Source organism: Rana temporaria, chromosome 1 (genome assembly GCF_905171775.1).
Source record: "Rana temporaria chromosome 1, aRanTem1.1, whole genome shotgun sequence".
In the NCBI taxonomy this organism is placed as follows: Eukaryota; Metazoa; Chordata; class Amphibia; order Anura; family Ranidae; genus Rana; species Rana temporaria.
In genome coordinates this window covers 226,899,407-226,917,849 of record NC_053489.1, presented here as the reverse complement: position 1 = coordinate 226,917,849, position 18,443 = coordinate 226,899,407, and the positions used below count along the sequence as shown (strand labels likewise).

The 18,443-nt window shown below is 43.8% G+C and overlaps 1 protein-coding gene across 1 annotated transcript; it reads right to left on the bottom strand.

The window, feature by feature from the left end:
- Nucleotides 1-7,762: 7,762 nt before the first annotated feature.
- Nucleotides 7,763-9,369, bottom strand: LOC120924858 (olfactory receptor 11L1-like). The gene has a single exon (XM_040335844.1). The coding sequence runs from the start codon at nt 9,017-9,019 to the stop codon at nt 8,051-8,053; it is 969 nt and encodes a 322-aa protein (XP_040191778.1). The 5' UTR covers nt 9,020-9,369; the 3' UTR covers nt 7,763-8,050.
- Between the last annotated feature and the right edge of the window lie 9,074 nt (nt 9,370-18,443).

Below are 18,443 nucleotides of genomic sequence, written 5' to 3'. Positions count from 1 at the left end.
TTACCGCATAGCTGTTGACATTGTGGGTCCCTTGGCCAGGCCTAGTCCATCCGGGAAGAAGTATATTTTCACCGTGGTGGACTATGCCACCTGTTACCCAGAGGCAGTAGCTATGTCCAACATCGAGGCAGAGACTGTAGCTAATGCCCTGGTTAAGATATTTACTAGAGTGGGGTTCCCTCAGGAGATTCTCTCTGACCAGGGAACCCAGTTTACCGCGGAGCTCACCCAGCAGTTGTGGAAGGTGTGCAATATTAAGCCCTTGCTGAGCTCACCTTACCATCCCCAGACTAATGGTCTCTGCAAGCGCTTTAACAGGACTCTCAAGCAAATGCTGAGGACCTTTTCGGATGCTTGCAGAGACTGGGAGAGATTTCTGCCTCACCTGTTATTTGCGTACAAAGAGGTACCCCAGGAATCTACTGGGTTCTCTCCCTTTGAGTTGCTCTATGGGAGAAGGGTCCGCGGACCCCTCAATCTCATTAGAGGACACTGGGAGGGAGAGACAGAGCAGGAGGGGACCCCCATAGTGACCTATGTTCTGGAACTCAGGGACCGCATGGAGCAACTGTCTCTGATGGTAAGGGAAAATTTCCAGGCGGCCCAGGGGAGACAGAAGAGATGGTATGATCGGGGGGCCCGACAGCGTATCTTCCAGGTTGGGCAGAAGGTCTTAGTGCTCAAGCCGGTGAAGACCGACAAGATGCAGACATCTTGGCAAGGCCCGTATAAAGTAGTAGCCCAGGTATGTGATACTACCTATGTTATTGCCAGCTGTACAGGTGAAAGAATCCAGCGGACCTTTCATGTGAACATGCAGAAGGAGTATCAGGAACGGCAGGAGGATGTTGCTGCAGTATGTGCCCCTGCTGCGGACGACTCAGAAAGTTTACCCCTCCCTGATTTACTAGAGAGAGACCCCCAGACTGATCTCATTAGCCTTGTACAGCTAGGGGACTGGTTAAGTCCCACAAAGAAGGAACAGGCTAAGCGGCTTCTGTGGGAGAAACAGGCAACTTTCTCCCAAAAACCGGGCTACGCGACCCTGGGTGCGCATAAGGTAGAGACCCCTGGAAAAGCACCCCTTCGACAGGCCCCCTACTGTATCCCTGAAGCAGTCCGAGAAGAAATGCGGAAGGAGATAAGGAGATGATTCAGTTAGGAGTCATTGAGCCCTCTGACAGCCCTTGGGCCTCGCCTGTAGAAAGGCGGAACTACCCGGTTTTGCATGGACTACAGGCGACTCAATGAGAAGACCACCACTTATGCCTACCCGATGCCCCGTGTAGACGAACTGCTAGATCGTATAGCCAGGGGGCGTTATTTAAATACAATCGACCTGTGTAAAGGTTATTGGCAGATTCCCCTGGCCGAGAATGCTATCCCCTGTTGGCATTTGTTACCTCATTTGGCCTGTACCAGTCTAAGGTCATGCCATTCGGGATGAAAAATGCCCCGGCTACCTTCCAACGTATGGTGGATAGGCTCCTCGACGGCTTCCAGGATTTTGCTTGTGCATACTGTACCTGTTGCTGAGAATATGTTTCCAGCACCACATCATTGCGCTGATTCTTGGCGACAGGGTGCCGACATCTCGCACTCGCTGGAATAGAAAAAGCACATTCCAGCGAGCGCGTCATAGAAGCGACGGGGATCCGACTTGGATTCCTGCCAATTCTAGCCGCAGCGTTTGGTATAAATCATGAGGGGGAACTCCACGCCAAATTTTAAATAAAAAAACGGCATGGGTTCCCCTCCAGGGGCATACCAGGCCCTTAGGTCTGGTATGGGTTGTAAGGAGAACCCCCCTATGCCAAAAAAACGACGTGGGCATCCCCCCACAATCCATACCAGACCTGTATCCAAAGCACACCGCCCGCCCGGTCAGGAAAGGAGTGAGGACGAGCGAGCGCCCCCTCCTGAGCTGTACCAGGCCGCATGCCCTCAACATGGGGGGGTTGGGTGCTCTGGGGCAGGGGGGCGCACTGCGCCCCCCCCACCCCAGAGCACCCTGTCCCAATGTTGAAAAGGAGAGGGCCTCTTCCCGACAACCCTGGCCGGTGGTTGTCGGGGTCTGTGGGCGGGGGGCTTATCGGAATCTGGGAGCCCCCTTTAATAAGGGGGCCCCCAGATACCGGCCCCCCACCCTAGGTGAATGAATATGGGGTACATCGTACCCCTACCCATTCACCTGGAGGCAAAGTGTCAATAAAAATAAACACACGACACAGGCATAGGCGTGCGCACAGGGTGTGCCAGGTGTGCCTGGGCACACCCTAATCACCCCATGTGCCACACATTCCCCCTATTTAAAAAAACAAAACAAAATTAAAACAAATAAAATTGTAAAAAGAAAATACAAAATAAAATAAAAATAAAAACTACTGACACCATCCACTACCCTACTGAAACCAATTTCTACCCTACTGACACCGTCCACTGCTCTAATGACACCGTCAGTATATATACACATACACACAAATATGTGTTTGAGCTTTGGGGTGCACACCCTAATACAATGGGCTGCGCACACCTATGGACACAGGGTTTTAAAATAATTTATTAGTCTGCTCCCCGTCACTTCTATGACGGCTTTTTCCCCATCGCAGCGAGCCGGCTCGGCGCTGGCTCCCGCGATGGGGCTCGTAGATGGTCAATCTCGCCGAGAAAGGGACCGAGTTTGAAACAATATTGTGGTCACCCACTGTAGGGGGGTTTTGTGCCATCTTGGCATTTTATGGCCTTCAAAACTGTGATAGGTAGTGATAGGTAGTGAGGAGTGAAATCAAAAATCTATGCCCTTAGAAATCTTGAAGGCGGTGCTTGGTTTTCGGGGTGCCGTACCCGGCTAGGCTCCCAAAAAGTCTCCGTACTCAGGAGAAGCAGCAGAATGTATTTGGGGTGTAATTCCACATATGCCCATGTCATGTGTGAGCAATATATCATTTAGTGACAACTTTGTGCAAAAAAAAAAAAGTTTGTTATTTTCCTGCAACTTGTGGCAAAATATAAAATATTCCATGGACTCAACATGCCTCTCAGCAAATAGCTTGGGGTGTCTACTTTCCAAAATTGGGTCATTGGGGGGGGGGATTGTGATATTTCTGGCATTTGCACCCATAGAAATCCTGAAGACGGTGATTGGATTTCGGGGCCTCGTATGCAGCTAGGCTCCCAAAAAGTCCCACACATGTGGTATCCCTGTACTCAGGAGAAGCAGCAACATTTATTTTGGGGTGCAATTCCACATATAACCATGGCACATGTGAGCAATATATCATTTAGTGATAACTTTTTGTAAAATTTTATATATTTTTTGTCATTATTCAATCACTTGGGACAAAAGAAAATATTCAATGGGCTCAACATGTCTCAATAAATTAGATAGGCAGTCATAAACTAAAAGCTGTATAAATTCCAGAAAATGTACCCTAGTGTGTAGACGCTATAATTTTTGCGCAAAACAATAAATATACGCTTATTGTCATTTTTTTTACTAAAGACATATGTATTTTTCCGTTTATAATGGCAAAAAATAAAAATTGCAGAGGCAATCAAATACCATCAAAAGAAAGCTGTATTTGTGGGAAAAAAAGGATGCAAATTTAGTTTGGGTACAACATTGCATGACCGCGCAATTACCAGTTAAAGAAGCGCAGTGCGAAATTGAAAAAATACCTCTAGTCCTTAGGCTGACAAATGGTCCGAGGCTTAAGTGGTTAAAGGAATATTTCACTTTTTTTTTCACTTTAAGCATCATTAAAATCACTGCTCCCAAGAAAATTTGCATTGATACATGTCCCCTGGGGTAGGACCCAGGTCCCCAGACCCTTTTTAGGACAATAACTTGCATATTAGCCTTTAAAATTAGCACTTTTGATTTAGAACGTTCGAGTCCCATAGACTTTAATGGGGTTCTAAAGTTTGCGCAAACTTTCGGTCTGTTTGCAGGTTCTGGTGCAAACCGAACCGGGGGGTGTTCGGCTCATCCCTAGTGGGCACACGGCTGCATTGGTGGGCACAAGGCTGCATTGGTGGGCATGGATAAAGTTGTTGTTGTTGTTGTTAATATTTATGTATATAACTTAATTCTGCATTAAACATTTAAGTGTCATTTCATGAGATTTATGAGAGCATGTTTAGGGGCGGAATTAGTGGCGGGGTGGGCTTGGTGGGGCAACTAGTGGCGAGTAACCCTTGAGACCTGGCTAGTATCTCAGGACTTGAAATTTTGAGCCCTGCACTTATTATACTAAGTGGCGTGCCTTGCAATGAATGTACTGTTTTGTTTGTGATGGCTATTGTACAACCAATTTGTTGTATACTCTTTACTTTGTAAACTTCTATAAGACCCAATAAAAATGTATTGAAATTAAATACTTATCCATTGTATTTATGATCACTCAGATTGTAAATCCCTGCGAAATAGATCAAGGCTTTTGGGGACCCCCTGTTTATGATACTATGACATACAGATGGATGTAATGCAATGTATGCAACTTTGATAACATAGGGGTGTCCCAGATAATGTCAAGATGTTACAAATGGTGTACAATTGGGGACTGCTGCTGATACAAATTGAAAAACTAAAAACTAATAAAAAAGGGGGAACACCAGCATCATAGTAAGACAAACTGTAGTTAACAATTAAAAAAAAAAAGGCAGGAGAATAAAAAAAAGACGCAGCTACTAAAAGAAAAAGTGTGTGTACAGCACTGTATACAGCACTAAATGTAATGCTGTTAAACACTACACTACACTCACACTTCACTCACACTACACTGACACTACACTAACACTGCACTGACACTAGCTTGGTAAAAATATATTGTCACTGATCCCTGCTCTGTCTCCAACTTCACACTGCAGAGGGTCCACCACTCCTTAAAGGCACCAGGGGATGCTTTTTGCTGTGCTGGATGTCGAGTGCACCCCTGTGCCTTTTAGGGAGGGGTGGGCTTCCTCCAGGGACATCTGCCCTCTGCCTATCCATTTTAATGCATGTGCTTTCATTGTGGAGGCTCTTGAAATGTAGAGAAAGGACTACAGAAAATAATGGGGTGCCTTGACAGGGCTCTGTAGCTTATGTATGTATTTGTAAATGTGTGCAAACAAAACCCCTGTTTTTACGTGTAGCGGGGTCACCCTATCAGAGACTATTGATGGGCCTGAATCCCTACCGGAGTTTGAGCCACACCTGTATATATGTTAAGATGGCTTTAAAAGTTGTGCATTGTGGGACCAGAAGTACCGGGAGATATGGACTCCATTGACACTTAGTAGAAAACAGACTACACTTCCCACAATGCCCTGTCTTATTGGAACATATGACACCTCCGCACAGACTTATGGGGGAGGTTATTTAAGGATGGGGAGGAGTTGATTTCTCTCTCTCTGGACCTGCCTCTTCTCCTCTGCGGAGCTATGTGGAGCTCCACAGCTAAGCTGATAGGCCTGAAGCCTGGGCCTGAATTCGCCTAGGGACCAACCATCCGGAGGGAGGAAAGACCAGGGGGGTGTCCCAGGAGACCGAAAGAGTTTGTGAGCTGACTACTGAAGAGCAGCGGGGAGCCAGACACCGGAGACCGCGTGCTACGGAGCAGTGACTGACCGGGGTGCCCTTTGTGAAGGATTCAGGTCGGATCGGACCTGTTCGGGTGAGCGGCACTTGCCTAACTTTCAAACCCCATTTCGGCTGATAATTTAATATCATCCAATAACTGGAGTTACGTATTTGATCTTTGACTATATCATAGAGGCCTACTAAGTTGAGAGTTACACCTACAGACCTGACTGACGCTGACGAGCGATCAGTCCATCAACATTGGGTGTTTGTTATACCCCGTCTGACTGAGATTGTTCTTTCTTCACCCCTTTTGGATTACAGTTTAAAAGTGCACCAACGGCTGCAACGTAAATTTGTTCTAAGAAGACATCTGAGAACTGTTAGAGCCAGGCCTGGCAAAAAGGTTCTTTACACTAGCTGTTCTGCAGGACTGCCCGCTAGGGGGAGCCCGCGAGCATAGATTGAATAAAGTAACATAAGCTAAATAGCATCTCTCCTTTAGTATTAGATTCCCTTTATTTACTTGCTGACTCATGCAAGGGCCCTTGCAGAGTCATTGTGTGTTAGTACCTGTGTATGATTAGCATGTTATTCAAGCCCTTTTCATTTGCTTTACCATATGCACAGTAAAGTTATTCTCTGGTTTGAATATAATAAATGTGTGACGTGTATTTACTCTTGGGAATCGCCTACAGGAAAAGGTAATAACACCATTGTATTGCCTTTTGCATGTTTTATGGATGTGTATGCTATTGCGGCCTCAACCAAGTAGGGGCCACAATACTTTTGCATTCGGTGTGCCAAGGGAGGGCTTGAGCTAGTTAAATAGGGGTGAATCAGTTACTGAGAGTAGATCCCAAATCTAATCAGCGGCTCCTTCGGGGGTAGCGCTACATACGCATACTGTTAGACAGAATAATTCAGTTGGTTGAAGACTGGTTAGTAAGTTGAGCTTGGAATTTGTTTGGTTTTATTTTGCATGCAATGCCCTTCCATGTGCTCCCTGCTGCAAAGGGCAGTTATAGGTGAGGGCAGTGGCCATTTGTTTGTAATGTTGAAATACTGGTGAGGGGATGCACTGGAGGCCTTTGCTGCCATTGTGCTAAGTGCAGGGTACCCAGTGCGCCCCTGTGCCTTGAAGGAGGGGTGGGCTCCCTCCAGGCTCACCTGCCCTCTGCCTATCCATTATAATGGAAGTGCTTCCATTGTGGGACTCTAAAACTTTAGCATTAGGTCCACAGATTATACCGGGGTGCCTTGATGGGGCTTTGTAGCTGGTCGGTAAGTTAAGCTTGGAATTTCTTTGGTTTTATTTTGCATGCGTTGCCCTTCCATGTGCTCCTCGCTGAAAAGGCCAGTTATAGGTGAGGACAGTGTCCATGTGTTTGTACAGCTCCTTGGTAATGCACACAACTAGCACACAGTGAAGGTGAAGTCTTGCCTTCAAAATGGGAGCACACCTCCCAATTGGCTGGAGCCCTAGATTGTTCTCAGTTCATCATTATAAAGGCTATGTGCACCTGCATACAACCCTGCTGTTCTTCAAAAAAAACAGACACTAGGCAACAGAACAGCTGGAATAACCAGTAAAAAAATGATGTTATAGAAAATGTAATTGTACAGTATGTATAAAGCCTTGTACACACGATAGGTTAACCAGAGGACAACGGTCTGAAGGACCATTGTCTTAGGTTAACCGATGAAGCTGACTGATGGTCCGTCATGCCTACACACCATAGGTTAAATAACCGATCGTGTCAGAACGAAACATTGACGTTCAATGCTTCCAAGCATGCGTCGACTTGATTCTGAGCATGCGTGGGTTTTTTATCCGATGGTTATGCCTACTAACGATCGGTTTTGACCTATCGGTTAGGAATCCAGGTACATTTTAAAGCAAGTTGGCTTTTTTTTAACCTATGGTTAAATAACCTATGGGGCCCACACACGATCGGTTTTAACCAATGAAAACGGTCCTTCAGACCGCTGTCCTCTGGTTAACCTATCGTGTGTACGAGGCTTAAGTCTAGCTGAACCCACTTAAAAGCAAGAAAGTTTATTGGTAATTTGACTAAAAACACCATTTAAGAATATGAAAAATTCTAAAAAGTACACATATATATGGTCAGGAGAACAAAGGTAGGAAATACCTAGACAAAGTTAATGGATATATATATCACAAATGAGAGTCAGATCAGGTTCATAGGAACTCATATATGTATGATATATTGGAGTTAATTGAATATCTAACCATGCGATTGATTATCAACTATCATGCAAATGGTAAGATGGGATGATTTAAAAAAAAAACATAAAAGTACTAATGGGAAAAATTGCTAAAATTATAACTACAAAAAAGAAGAGAGGTATAAAAAAATGGAATGTATCTTAAAATGCTGCAGGAAAGGCACAATTGGATAGGAAGGCAATCTTCCTGTTGCTAACCATTTTCCCAGTGGCAGGGCCTTGTACTGTCACACAAGGTTAAGGTGTGAAGTGGCCCAAGAAATGCCTTTCTTTTCTTATCAGACATTTTCTCAAACATTTTTGAACACCTAATTTCATTTTTTTGTTTCTCAGGCTATATATTATGGGGTTGAACATGGGAGTGACAACTGTGTAACTAAGAGATAAAGTCTTACTAACTGTCCTTGAAAAGGTATGTGTGGGTATTGCATAGAGACTAATAAGTGTTCCATAATATGTGCACACTGTAGCCAGGTGGGAGCTGCATGTGGAGAATGATTTCCATCTACCTGTGGATGAAGGGATATTCAAAATAGTAGTAATAATGCAAATGTAAGTTCCAATAACAAATAAAAATGGAAAGAGTGCCACTGAAGACGTAATTATGAAGGTCTCTATTTCAACTGCATGAGTGTCTGAACAAGAAAGTTCTAGTATGGGAGAAAAATCACAGAAATAATGATCAATGATTTTTGGTCCACAAAATTGTAGCTGAGAAATCATAATTAATGTGATTGACATGATAGTAAAGGCACACACCCACGAGAACAGAACAAGTTTGCCACAAAATGCAAAACTCATCACAGAACAATAATGGAGTGGTTTGCAGATAGCCAAATACCGATCATAGGACATGGATGCAAACAGCAAGCACTCTGTTGCTCCCAATGATCCACACACATAAAACTGTGCAAGACAACTTCCTAGATTTATAGCAGCTCCATCCTCCCATAAAACTTGTAAAAATTTAGGAATAAGATTGGTAGTAAATAAAACTTCTGATAAGGATAAACTACATAGGAAAATATACATTGGAGAATGAAGACAATGTTCAGATGTGATGACTGAAATTATTAGAAGATTGCCCGTTAATATCATCACGTACATAATCAGAAAAAAAATAAAGAGAACAATTCTAGTACTTTGCAGGTGGTCTATTCCAGTAAGCCAGACTTCAGTAATTCTTGAATAGTTGTCTTCCTTCATTGTATTATAACAGCTAGTAACAATACTGGTTCAAACAAAATGATGAGTCAGTAATTGTACTGCGCCGAGTATAAAGGTGTTATGTATTTTGCTTAAAATATTTTCTCTCTCTTACAAGTTCTTGTGAGAAGTTTAAAAGTCAAAAGCTATGATGTGTTTTTGCTGTAGGACAGGTCATCTATTCTTTATGTTCACATTGCAGGAAAAGCTTTTGTATGGTGAATTGTTTGACTGGGTGGATTGTGGTACTTATGGTCTTCTTAGAAGCCTGAAGGCTAATTAGAGATATATTTATCAGATGTATTTAAAAAAAATTCTGTATTTAGGGATTACAAATCCCTGCTGTAATTCTCACTGGATCCATTGTAATTTATAACCTGAATTCATCAACATAGTTATTACAGATACAAATAGCATTTCACAGAAATTTTCTATTAAGTTATCGTTAAAGTTTTAGATAAGTGTGGAAAGTTTTACGACATCTTAAACTGAACTGGTATTATATTACCTCAGTGTTAGAAGCATATAGGTTTGGTACCTATTTTTTTGGGTGAGTAGGGGTACCTGGAAAGGTTGCCCTATGTCTCCTGGGCTATTTACCCTGATAATTGAACCTCTGGCTGTGGCTCTGTGAGCGAGCCACTTTAGAAGTGTGGGGTATCCAGGTTGGAAGTCTGATAGAAAAGACAACACTATACGCAGATGACATGGTATTATTTTTGAGTGACTCTGATACATCCCTATAGTCAGCTTTGTCCATTTTGAATTCCTTTGCTGTTTTTTCTTGTCTGAAAGTAAACTGGTGTAAATCCCAAATTCTTCCACTTAATATTCCTTCTCCTTCTTGCAGAGTCCAGCCAATTTCCCCTTACAAATAGATAAGCTTAAATACCTGGTCATTTATATATCTAGCTCTGTCTTGGACTTCATCACTTTAAATGTCACTCCGTTGTTGCAAACACTAAAATGTAGACTGCAAGCTTGGCAGAATCTCCCCTTAAAGCTCATTGGAAAAATTAACTTCCTAAAGATGAAATTCCTACCCCTTTTCCTGTATATATTTCATAATTCACCTGCTTGGATACTGAAATATATATTCAGGAACATAGATAGTTTAGTATCTGCCTTCTTGTGGAATGGGGTGAAACCAAAGGATTAAACTGCAGGTGCTCCAGCAACCGTGGAAACAGGGGGGGGGGGTTGACGGTACTGGATTTTCTTTGTTACTTCCTGACTGGGAAACTAGTGTTCGCCCATAGGTGGCTAACCCTGCTAGGGGATGAGGTCAATTTGGAAGCTGCTATAGTAGGCTCCTAAGAGGCTCTGATGCATTTTTTGCTCTGGGGCAGTAGGGCTCCATACCCCATCACTATATATATGCGGGCAATGGCTAGGGCATGGGTGGTGGCTGGCAAGGAAGAATCAGGGGACTGTCAGGTACTTTCTACCTACACTCCATTTTGGAAAAATCACCAGCTTTTGCACTTCTAAGTATCCTCACCATATTATATGGACCAAATTTGGTATAAAAAAAGGTGGGGGATAGAGTGCGCATGCACGAGAGCTCCCTAATGGACGCCTGATCCAGGAGCTCCGCAACACGCCGGACCAGAGGCGCCTGTAGCACCCTCTTCCGCCACGCTCAGCATACAGCAAACTGAACGCCGGAGAACTCCCCTGCATGATTGGTTCGGGAGCCAGGAGGAATTTGGAGCTGGAATTTGTGTCTTCCATTCGGCCTGGGTGTACCAAGATGGCCGCCGTGGCTGCCACAGCCACACAGCCTCATGCTCCTTAGGCTGAAGGGCCTCAAGAACACAGGCAAGTTCTCGCCCCTGTCATCCTGAACTTCACCCCTGGGTCTAAGGGCTTTGGGCATCAGGCCATGACCTCCTCACCTGCCTCAAGAGAGTCTCTGCACAGCTATTCTTTTGGGGATCAGGCCTTCTCCCCTGGTCGGCCTGTAGCTCCCTCCTATGCAGACTTTCCTTATCCGGGCACCTCAGCCCCGGACGAATCATTTAATGCAGCTGACCTATACCTCAAACTTTCAGCTCTCTTGGAGAAGGGCCTGGCCTCCACTGCTGCTAAAATCATGCAGGACATAAAAGCGGGTTTTCTGAATATTGGAGCAAGGATGGATGCAATTGAATATAAGCTAGACCAGACTGCCGTGGTCTCTCATCAAAACTCTGACCTTATCCAAACCCTCCATAACTAACTGGACACAGCCTTCTCACGAAGATGATTTAGAGAACAGGTCCAGGAGGTACAACTTCAGGATCAGAGGCCTGCCGGAAACCATACTCAATGTCACGGCATGACAACACAAGATCTACTGAAATCACTGATCCCAAAAGCCCCGCCCACCCCGCCTGGAGCTGGACAGAGCGCATAGAGCCCTGGGTCCCCCCAGGAAGGATGGCTATTTCAGAGACATCATAGTCAAGCCCAACTTCTATGCTATTAAAAAAGCGGTGATGAAGCAATCTTGTGCCATGCCCCGGGTGACATGCCAAGGCCACCCAGTGCAAATTTTTGCAGATCTCACCCCCTCCACTATCCAGCGCAGGAGAACTCTGAAACCTCTCCTCACTGCTCTCTCCCAGAAAGACCCTAAATACAGATGGGCCTTCCCGTTTGCGGTGAAATTCTCATATAAGGGCCAGGACCGTGCCTTCTCCAATTACGCCACTGGGAGAAAAGCTACTACTAAGCCTAAAAATAATTTCCCAAGAGATGGAAATGTAAATCTCTTTCTCCTCCTCAGGATCCAACAAACGTCCGCTACCAACAAGCCCACCAAACCCCCTTTAGAATCTGACTAAAGCCCAAAGATCTCATCGTAAAGGCCCGCCATGACTGGCTGTCCTCTGCAATGACCAAAAACATCTGAATGCACCTGCATTTAATCCTTCTACTCTTTTTCAAGACTGACTCCTTTTCTTTCTCATGAAGTTACTTATTTTTCTCCCGGTATTCTCCCTATGACCTATTGAAAGTTCAGTTTACATTGTCAATTTACAGGTTATATACAGAGGCGGTAATCTCAGAGGCCCAATCTCCACTTTAGTGGTGGAGGTTAAGGATACTCAGAGCTGACTATAGGCATGGGCTCTGGAACCGCCTCGGCTGTGTTTGGGGAACCATTGGGGCCGCTTCTCCTCCTCGTACCATTTAGGTGGGTCCCAGGGTGGAGGGGTCTTTTTGTTCTCTGACCCCACATTACAACTAGTTTAGTTAATCTTGTTTGTACTTTTTGTTTTTAATAAGTTAATCTAAGAATACAACTCTTAATATTTTTAGGGTGCACTGGTCGGGGGTGGCTCACATGTGCCTCACCCTATCCCTTTGATGCCTGTGGGGTTGCGGGGAATAGGTTCTCCGGGCTGTTTTGGCCTGAAGAATTTTTGATTCTCAAATTTTTTCTCACTCCCTTTTGCGAGATGACCTCTAGGATCCTTTTCTCCCCCCCGGGGTCCAAGAACCCTCTCCCTCCTCCTCTCTACACTATCTCCCTCTACACTTTGCCTAACCATGTTTTCTCTTGCAGAAACTTTCCTCGTCTGGCCTCCACAGTCTAGGAGATCTCGTTGTCACAGACGGGGAAGCCAATTTCAAACAATTGACAGGAACAGACTCTCAAAGGTAAGTGGTGGTAGATGCTATAGTGCATCCTCACACAGGGTCCGTGGCTGATCACATACAAAACACCCTAAAGGTCGCTACACATAATGTCCAGGGCATGAATTCACCACTTAAACATAAAAAGTTTTCTAACACATACAAATCCTCCAAACTGGATATCATTATGCTTCAGGAAACCCACTTTCTGGTTCGGTACATTCCCAAATTCCTCCATCCTCACTTCCCTAATTTTTACCTAGCTAGTGCGGAAAATTAAACTAAGGGGGTAGCCATCATGGTTGCTAAAACCCGCAAATTCACTTGGATTTCTGACACGAGAGACCCGGAGGGTAGATTTATCCTAGTTAAGGGAACGATCGAGGGCCATCTTTACTCCCTGGTCTCATACTACACCCCCAACAAAGGTCAAGCAGCTTTCTTCAAACACCTATTTGATACCCTGTCCCCCTCCTTGGAGGGTACAGTCATTTTTGGAGGAGATTCCAATGCAGCATTTGATCAAGGTCTGGATAGATCTAAACCCCCATCTGCCCAACTCACTAGACTGTCCAAAGAAAGACTTAAAATAGCCAAACTCATTCATGCTGGAGGTATAGCTGACATTTGGAGAGAATTGAATCCAACCAAGCAAGGCTTCACACACTTCTCTAGTCCTCACTCTTATGCCTGGATTGATCATCTGTTAGTCCCATCTCGCATTATTCCACTTATTGTCCACTCCCAAATCAGAGACACGGTCTTGTCTGATCACTCAATAGTGATCATGACAATCCAGACACAACGCTCAAATCAAAAACCTCTGATCAGGTACAGATGACCATGATAGATAAATCTCTACAGGAATATTTCCACTTTAACAAAGTTGAAGGAACTTCAGCAGAAACGTTATGGGCAGCCCACAAGACCAACATTAGAGGGGAAATTATCAGGATGGCAACACAAAATAAAAAGGGAAAGAAAACATAAAATGGTAGGAGGGGTGTACACGAAGTTACGAGCTCAACATAAAATTAACCCCTCCCTCGATACGGTAGCCCTACTTGACAAAGCCAGGTTGGAGCTCAACTTGGCTCTTATGCCCAAAGCGGAAAAACAAATCCGTTGGAATATTAGAAAATGCGAGTATAGCCTCGTTAGAAATAGATCGCTAGAAATATAAACTGTGCCCACATCCCTGTTATTTGTAATAGGTATGTCTCGATCGGTCGATCATAATACAGGCTGCTTGGGGCCCGACTGATGACCATAGATCCAGATAAAAGAGGGAAAGAGAGTTTTTTGGGACTTTTTAAGGCACAAGTATACAACAATATAAAATATATATGTAAAAATTTATTAAATAATTATAATAGTAATGCACAGTGTACAAAACAGCAAAAGAGTTTAGGACAACCCCACATATCAGATATGATAACAAAACCGTTATTTTCTAATACAGTGGAGTCGTAGTCTCGACCGGTTTCGCAGTCTATAACTGCTTCTTCAGGAGAAATATCTATAGGGTACATATAACAAATATAAGTAACAAAATAATAATAATAACAAGCAATTATATACACTGATTTAATGGAAAAGATACATAGATTTCAGTGTTTGCGCCTTATAAGAGAGTCAAGGACTACTCACCTTGATGAGCCAAGGTGATCGTAACTTGGCTTAGGCAATGGCCCCCTAGGGCGCACGTGAGGGATAGTAGGAGCGGGCTCTGATGGAGAAGGTGTATGGGTTATTGCTGGTAATGGGGGTAATGGAGGATAGAGGTGCAAAAGAAAGGGGAAGAGGGACGGGAAATAGAAATGAAGAGAAAATAAAGAAAGAAAGAAGATAGTGAAAAAGGCAAAGGGGAGAAAAAAGGAAAGGAAGGGAGAAAAAAGGAAGGAAAAAAGAGGAAAAAAGAAAATGAAGAAGGAGGGAAAAACAGTAAAAAACCACATTTTTTACTGTTTTTCCCTCCTTCTTCATTTTCTTTTTTCCTCTTTTTTCCTTCCTTTTTTCTCCCTTCCTTTCCTTTTTTCTCCCCTTTGCCTTTTTCACTATCTTCTTTCTTTCTTTATTTTCTCTTCATTTCTATTTCCCGTCCCTCTTCCCCTTTCTTTTGCACCTCTATCCTCCATTACCCCCATTACCAGCAATAACCCATACACCTTCTCCATCAGAGCCCGCTCCTACTATCCCTCACGTGCGCCCTAGGGGGCCATTGCCTAAGCCAAGTTACGATCACCTTGGCTCATCAAGGTGAGTAGTCCTTGACTCTCTTATAAGGCGCAAACACTGAAATCTATGTATCTTTTCCATTAAATCAGTGTATATAATTGCTTGTTATTATTATTATTTTGTTACTTATATTTGTTATATGTACCCTATAGATATTTCTCCTGAAGAAGCAGTTATAGACTGCGAAACCGGTCGAGACTACGACTCCACTGTATTAGAAAATAACGGTTTTGTTATCATATCTGATATGTGGGGTTGTCCTAAACTCTTTTGCTGTTTTGTACACTGTGCATTACTATTATAATTATTTAATAAATTTTTACATATATATTTTATATTGTTGTATACTTGTGCCTTAAAAAGTCCCAAAAAACTCTCTTTCCCTCTTTTATCTGGATCTATGGTCATCAGTCGGGCCCCAAGCAGCCTGTATTATGATCGACCGATCGAGACATACCTATTACAAATCCGTTGGAATATAAATAGAATTTATACCCAGAGGGAAAATATGGGCTCTATGCTGGCAGATAAATTGACTCCCCGAATTAAATCTTACCATATGCCAAAGAAAAGAATACCGGGACAAAGAACCACGGCCAACCCATCCAAAATTTGTGTTTCATGATTTTTATACCAACCTGTATAGACCCCACACAATTCACAAAGCAGCCTCCCTATGCAAGTTCCTTGAGGGTCTCCCAATCCCATCACTCTCCTCAGAGCATAAGGACAGCCTTGAAGCCCCTTTCACTGAAGGGGAGGTATGGGGAGTGATTTCAGCCCCAAATATTGGCTCAGCACCTGGACCGGATGAGCTCTCAAACCCCTATGATAAAACTTTCACCGACACCCTAGTCCTTAATGAAATTCCTAAAAGCAACGACGCAGGGAGACCCACTTGATCCCCAACTTAACACAGCATTCATTGCAGTTATACCTAAGCTGGACAAAAATCCGGAAGAGGTTGTCAACTATCGCCCTATCTCCCTGATTAATAGCGATTTAAAAATCCTTACTAAAATACTGGCAAACCATCTAGCAAACTTCATTAGCTCATAAAGACCAAGTAGGGTTCATTTCGGGTAGACAGGGCCCAGACCAGATTAGGCAGGTGATAGATATCATGTCCAACTTCAAACAAATTGGATAGGGGGCCATAAACAATCAGGAATGCTTCTCTCATTGGACCTACAGAAGGTCTTTGACTCTGGCCCTACATCTTTGCAATTCTGGAACGTTGGTGTTTCGGCGTTCGATTCATGTTTCTTATCCATGCTCTATATCTTAAAGCGTATATCCATCTCCAGGGTTTATATTCCAAACCAATCTCTATAGCGAAAGATACCAGACAGGGGTGCCTACTGTCCCCGCTTATCTTCGCAATCGCCATTGAAAAGCTAGCTATAGCGATTCGCTAAAACCCAAACTCACATCACATGCGGTACCAAAATCCATAAATACGGAGTCTTTGCAGATGACATTCTACTATTTCTCACTTCACCTATAACCTCCCTCCTGAACTTACGTCAAATCCTGGATGACTTTGCTAAGATTTATGGCCTACAGGTAAATTACGCTAAGTCTCAAGCTCTGAACATCTCTCTACACACTGATACCGTAGCTCTACTACGACAGTCCTTCAAATTTGAATGGAGCGAGTCCTACATTAAATACCTGGGTATTAACTAAACAGCAAAGACGGAATCCCTATATGTCTGTAACTACCCCCCTATGTATCGGAAGCTGTAAACAGACCTATCAGCTTGGTCCAAAAATAAGCTATCATGGCACGGGAGGGTTAACTCAGTAAAAATTATGATTGCAATATTTATTTTGTTCGCTTCCTATCCCAATCAGAAGGGACCACATAAGATCCTTTCAAAGAAAATTACTGAAATTCACTTGGGGAAAGGCGGGCTATAGAATACCTCAACAAACTTTATATGCTCATAGAAGGAAGGGAGGTCTGGGCTTGCCTATCGATAGTTTATTCAAGATACGAAAAACACGATTGGGTGCAAAAAGAAAAACAAGCTGTCCCTCGTTTTACCCTAGACTTCTAACTATGGAGTCCCCCAAAAAACAGACCTCCGATAATGGCCCCTACCCTGTCCCCTCTGGGACTCTTTACGCTCCTCAACAACCCTAGTGTCAGCCTATAAACCCATCTCTTTAACAACTCAGACTTCCCCCCCGGAAGGAACATCTTAGCTTTTAAATCGTGACTGGATAAGGGACTGTACCGAATTTGACACTTTTTTACTGCGGTGGGCCCTTTTACCCTCAATCACTGTATCAAACAGCTGGACCTGCCCGACTCGTAATGTTTTAGGTTTAGCCAAATAGCTAATTTCTTACAATCTCTCTGGACGGATAAACCACTTCCATCAAAGTTTACCGATTATGAAATATGGTGTGGTCAAGCCATGGACCAGAAGGGTGGAATCTCGGTAGTCTACTCATCGCTTGCCTCTCCAGCTTCTAAATCCTCCTTTATGACAGCCTGGGATTCTTATTTACAATTTCAGTGGGATCTGGGGAGCTGGCAGACAGCATCCTTCAATTCTTTTAAAGGTATTTAAAATACTGCTCTGACAGAGGCCAGTCTGAAAGCGATCGCCAGATGGTACAATACTTCTAGACTGGCCTTGATCTTTCCAACAGTGGATCCTCTGTGCTTTAGGGGTTGCCAGCTCACAGGTACAATGGACCACATCTGGTAGGAATGTCCCAGAATACGCCCATTCTGGAAAAGGTTATTTAATCTGATTGATGGACTGGCGGGATACCAGATCCCCAGAACCGCAATGGTTGACCTACTCAATGCCTATGTACCAAAGATATCCAAATCAACTCGTAGGTTATTACACTTCATACTGTTGGGTGTTAAACTTACACTGGCTAAAGCCTGGAAACAACCGAGAGTTTCCAAGAGGAAAATTTCCTGGATAATGTCACAGGAAAAGCTATCCAGTATATTGATAGACAGAACCAACAAATTTGAAAACATCTGGGGCACATGGGCCCAACACGTATGCATTCCCCTGGGCTCTTCCATACCGTCAGTATAATGGAATCTCAGCTCTAAATGCAAAGCTTTTCTCTCCTTTCTCCCCCTTCTTTTCTCTCTCTCTCTCTCTCTCTCTGTTCTTTCTCCCTTATCTCCTCCCTCAACTTTTCACAAGCTCAGAAGGTTACTGCTCCATACGTTGGAGAGAGCTTAAGTTACCCCCAGCCTAGTTTTGTTTGGTTACTTAAGCCCCGGTGTTATCTCCATCTTTGAAGATGCGGTCTAGGTTCATGGGGAAGACGGAGATCCCCCTTCCGGCACAGATTGCTCCCGTTTGGGGTGCCGGAGGGTGTGGGATCCTCCTCCTGTCTGATTGCACATGCTTCATTACACATTGGTGGACGGTATAGTCAGGTGATCCAGACAGGATCACTGGTATTTGTCATTGCTATTGCTCTATCTGAAACTGTTATGCCCTGTACACACGATCGGTTCATCCGATGAAAACGGTCTGATGGATTTTTTCATCAGATATCCGATGCAGCTGTTTTT

Bases quoted from the DNA above. Each gene is read 5' to 3' on its own strand.
- LOC120924858 (XM_040335844.1), bottom strand. From the start codon at position 9,019: ATGAAGGAAGACAACTATTCAAGAATTACTGAAGTCTGGCTTACTGGA.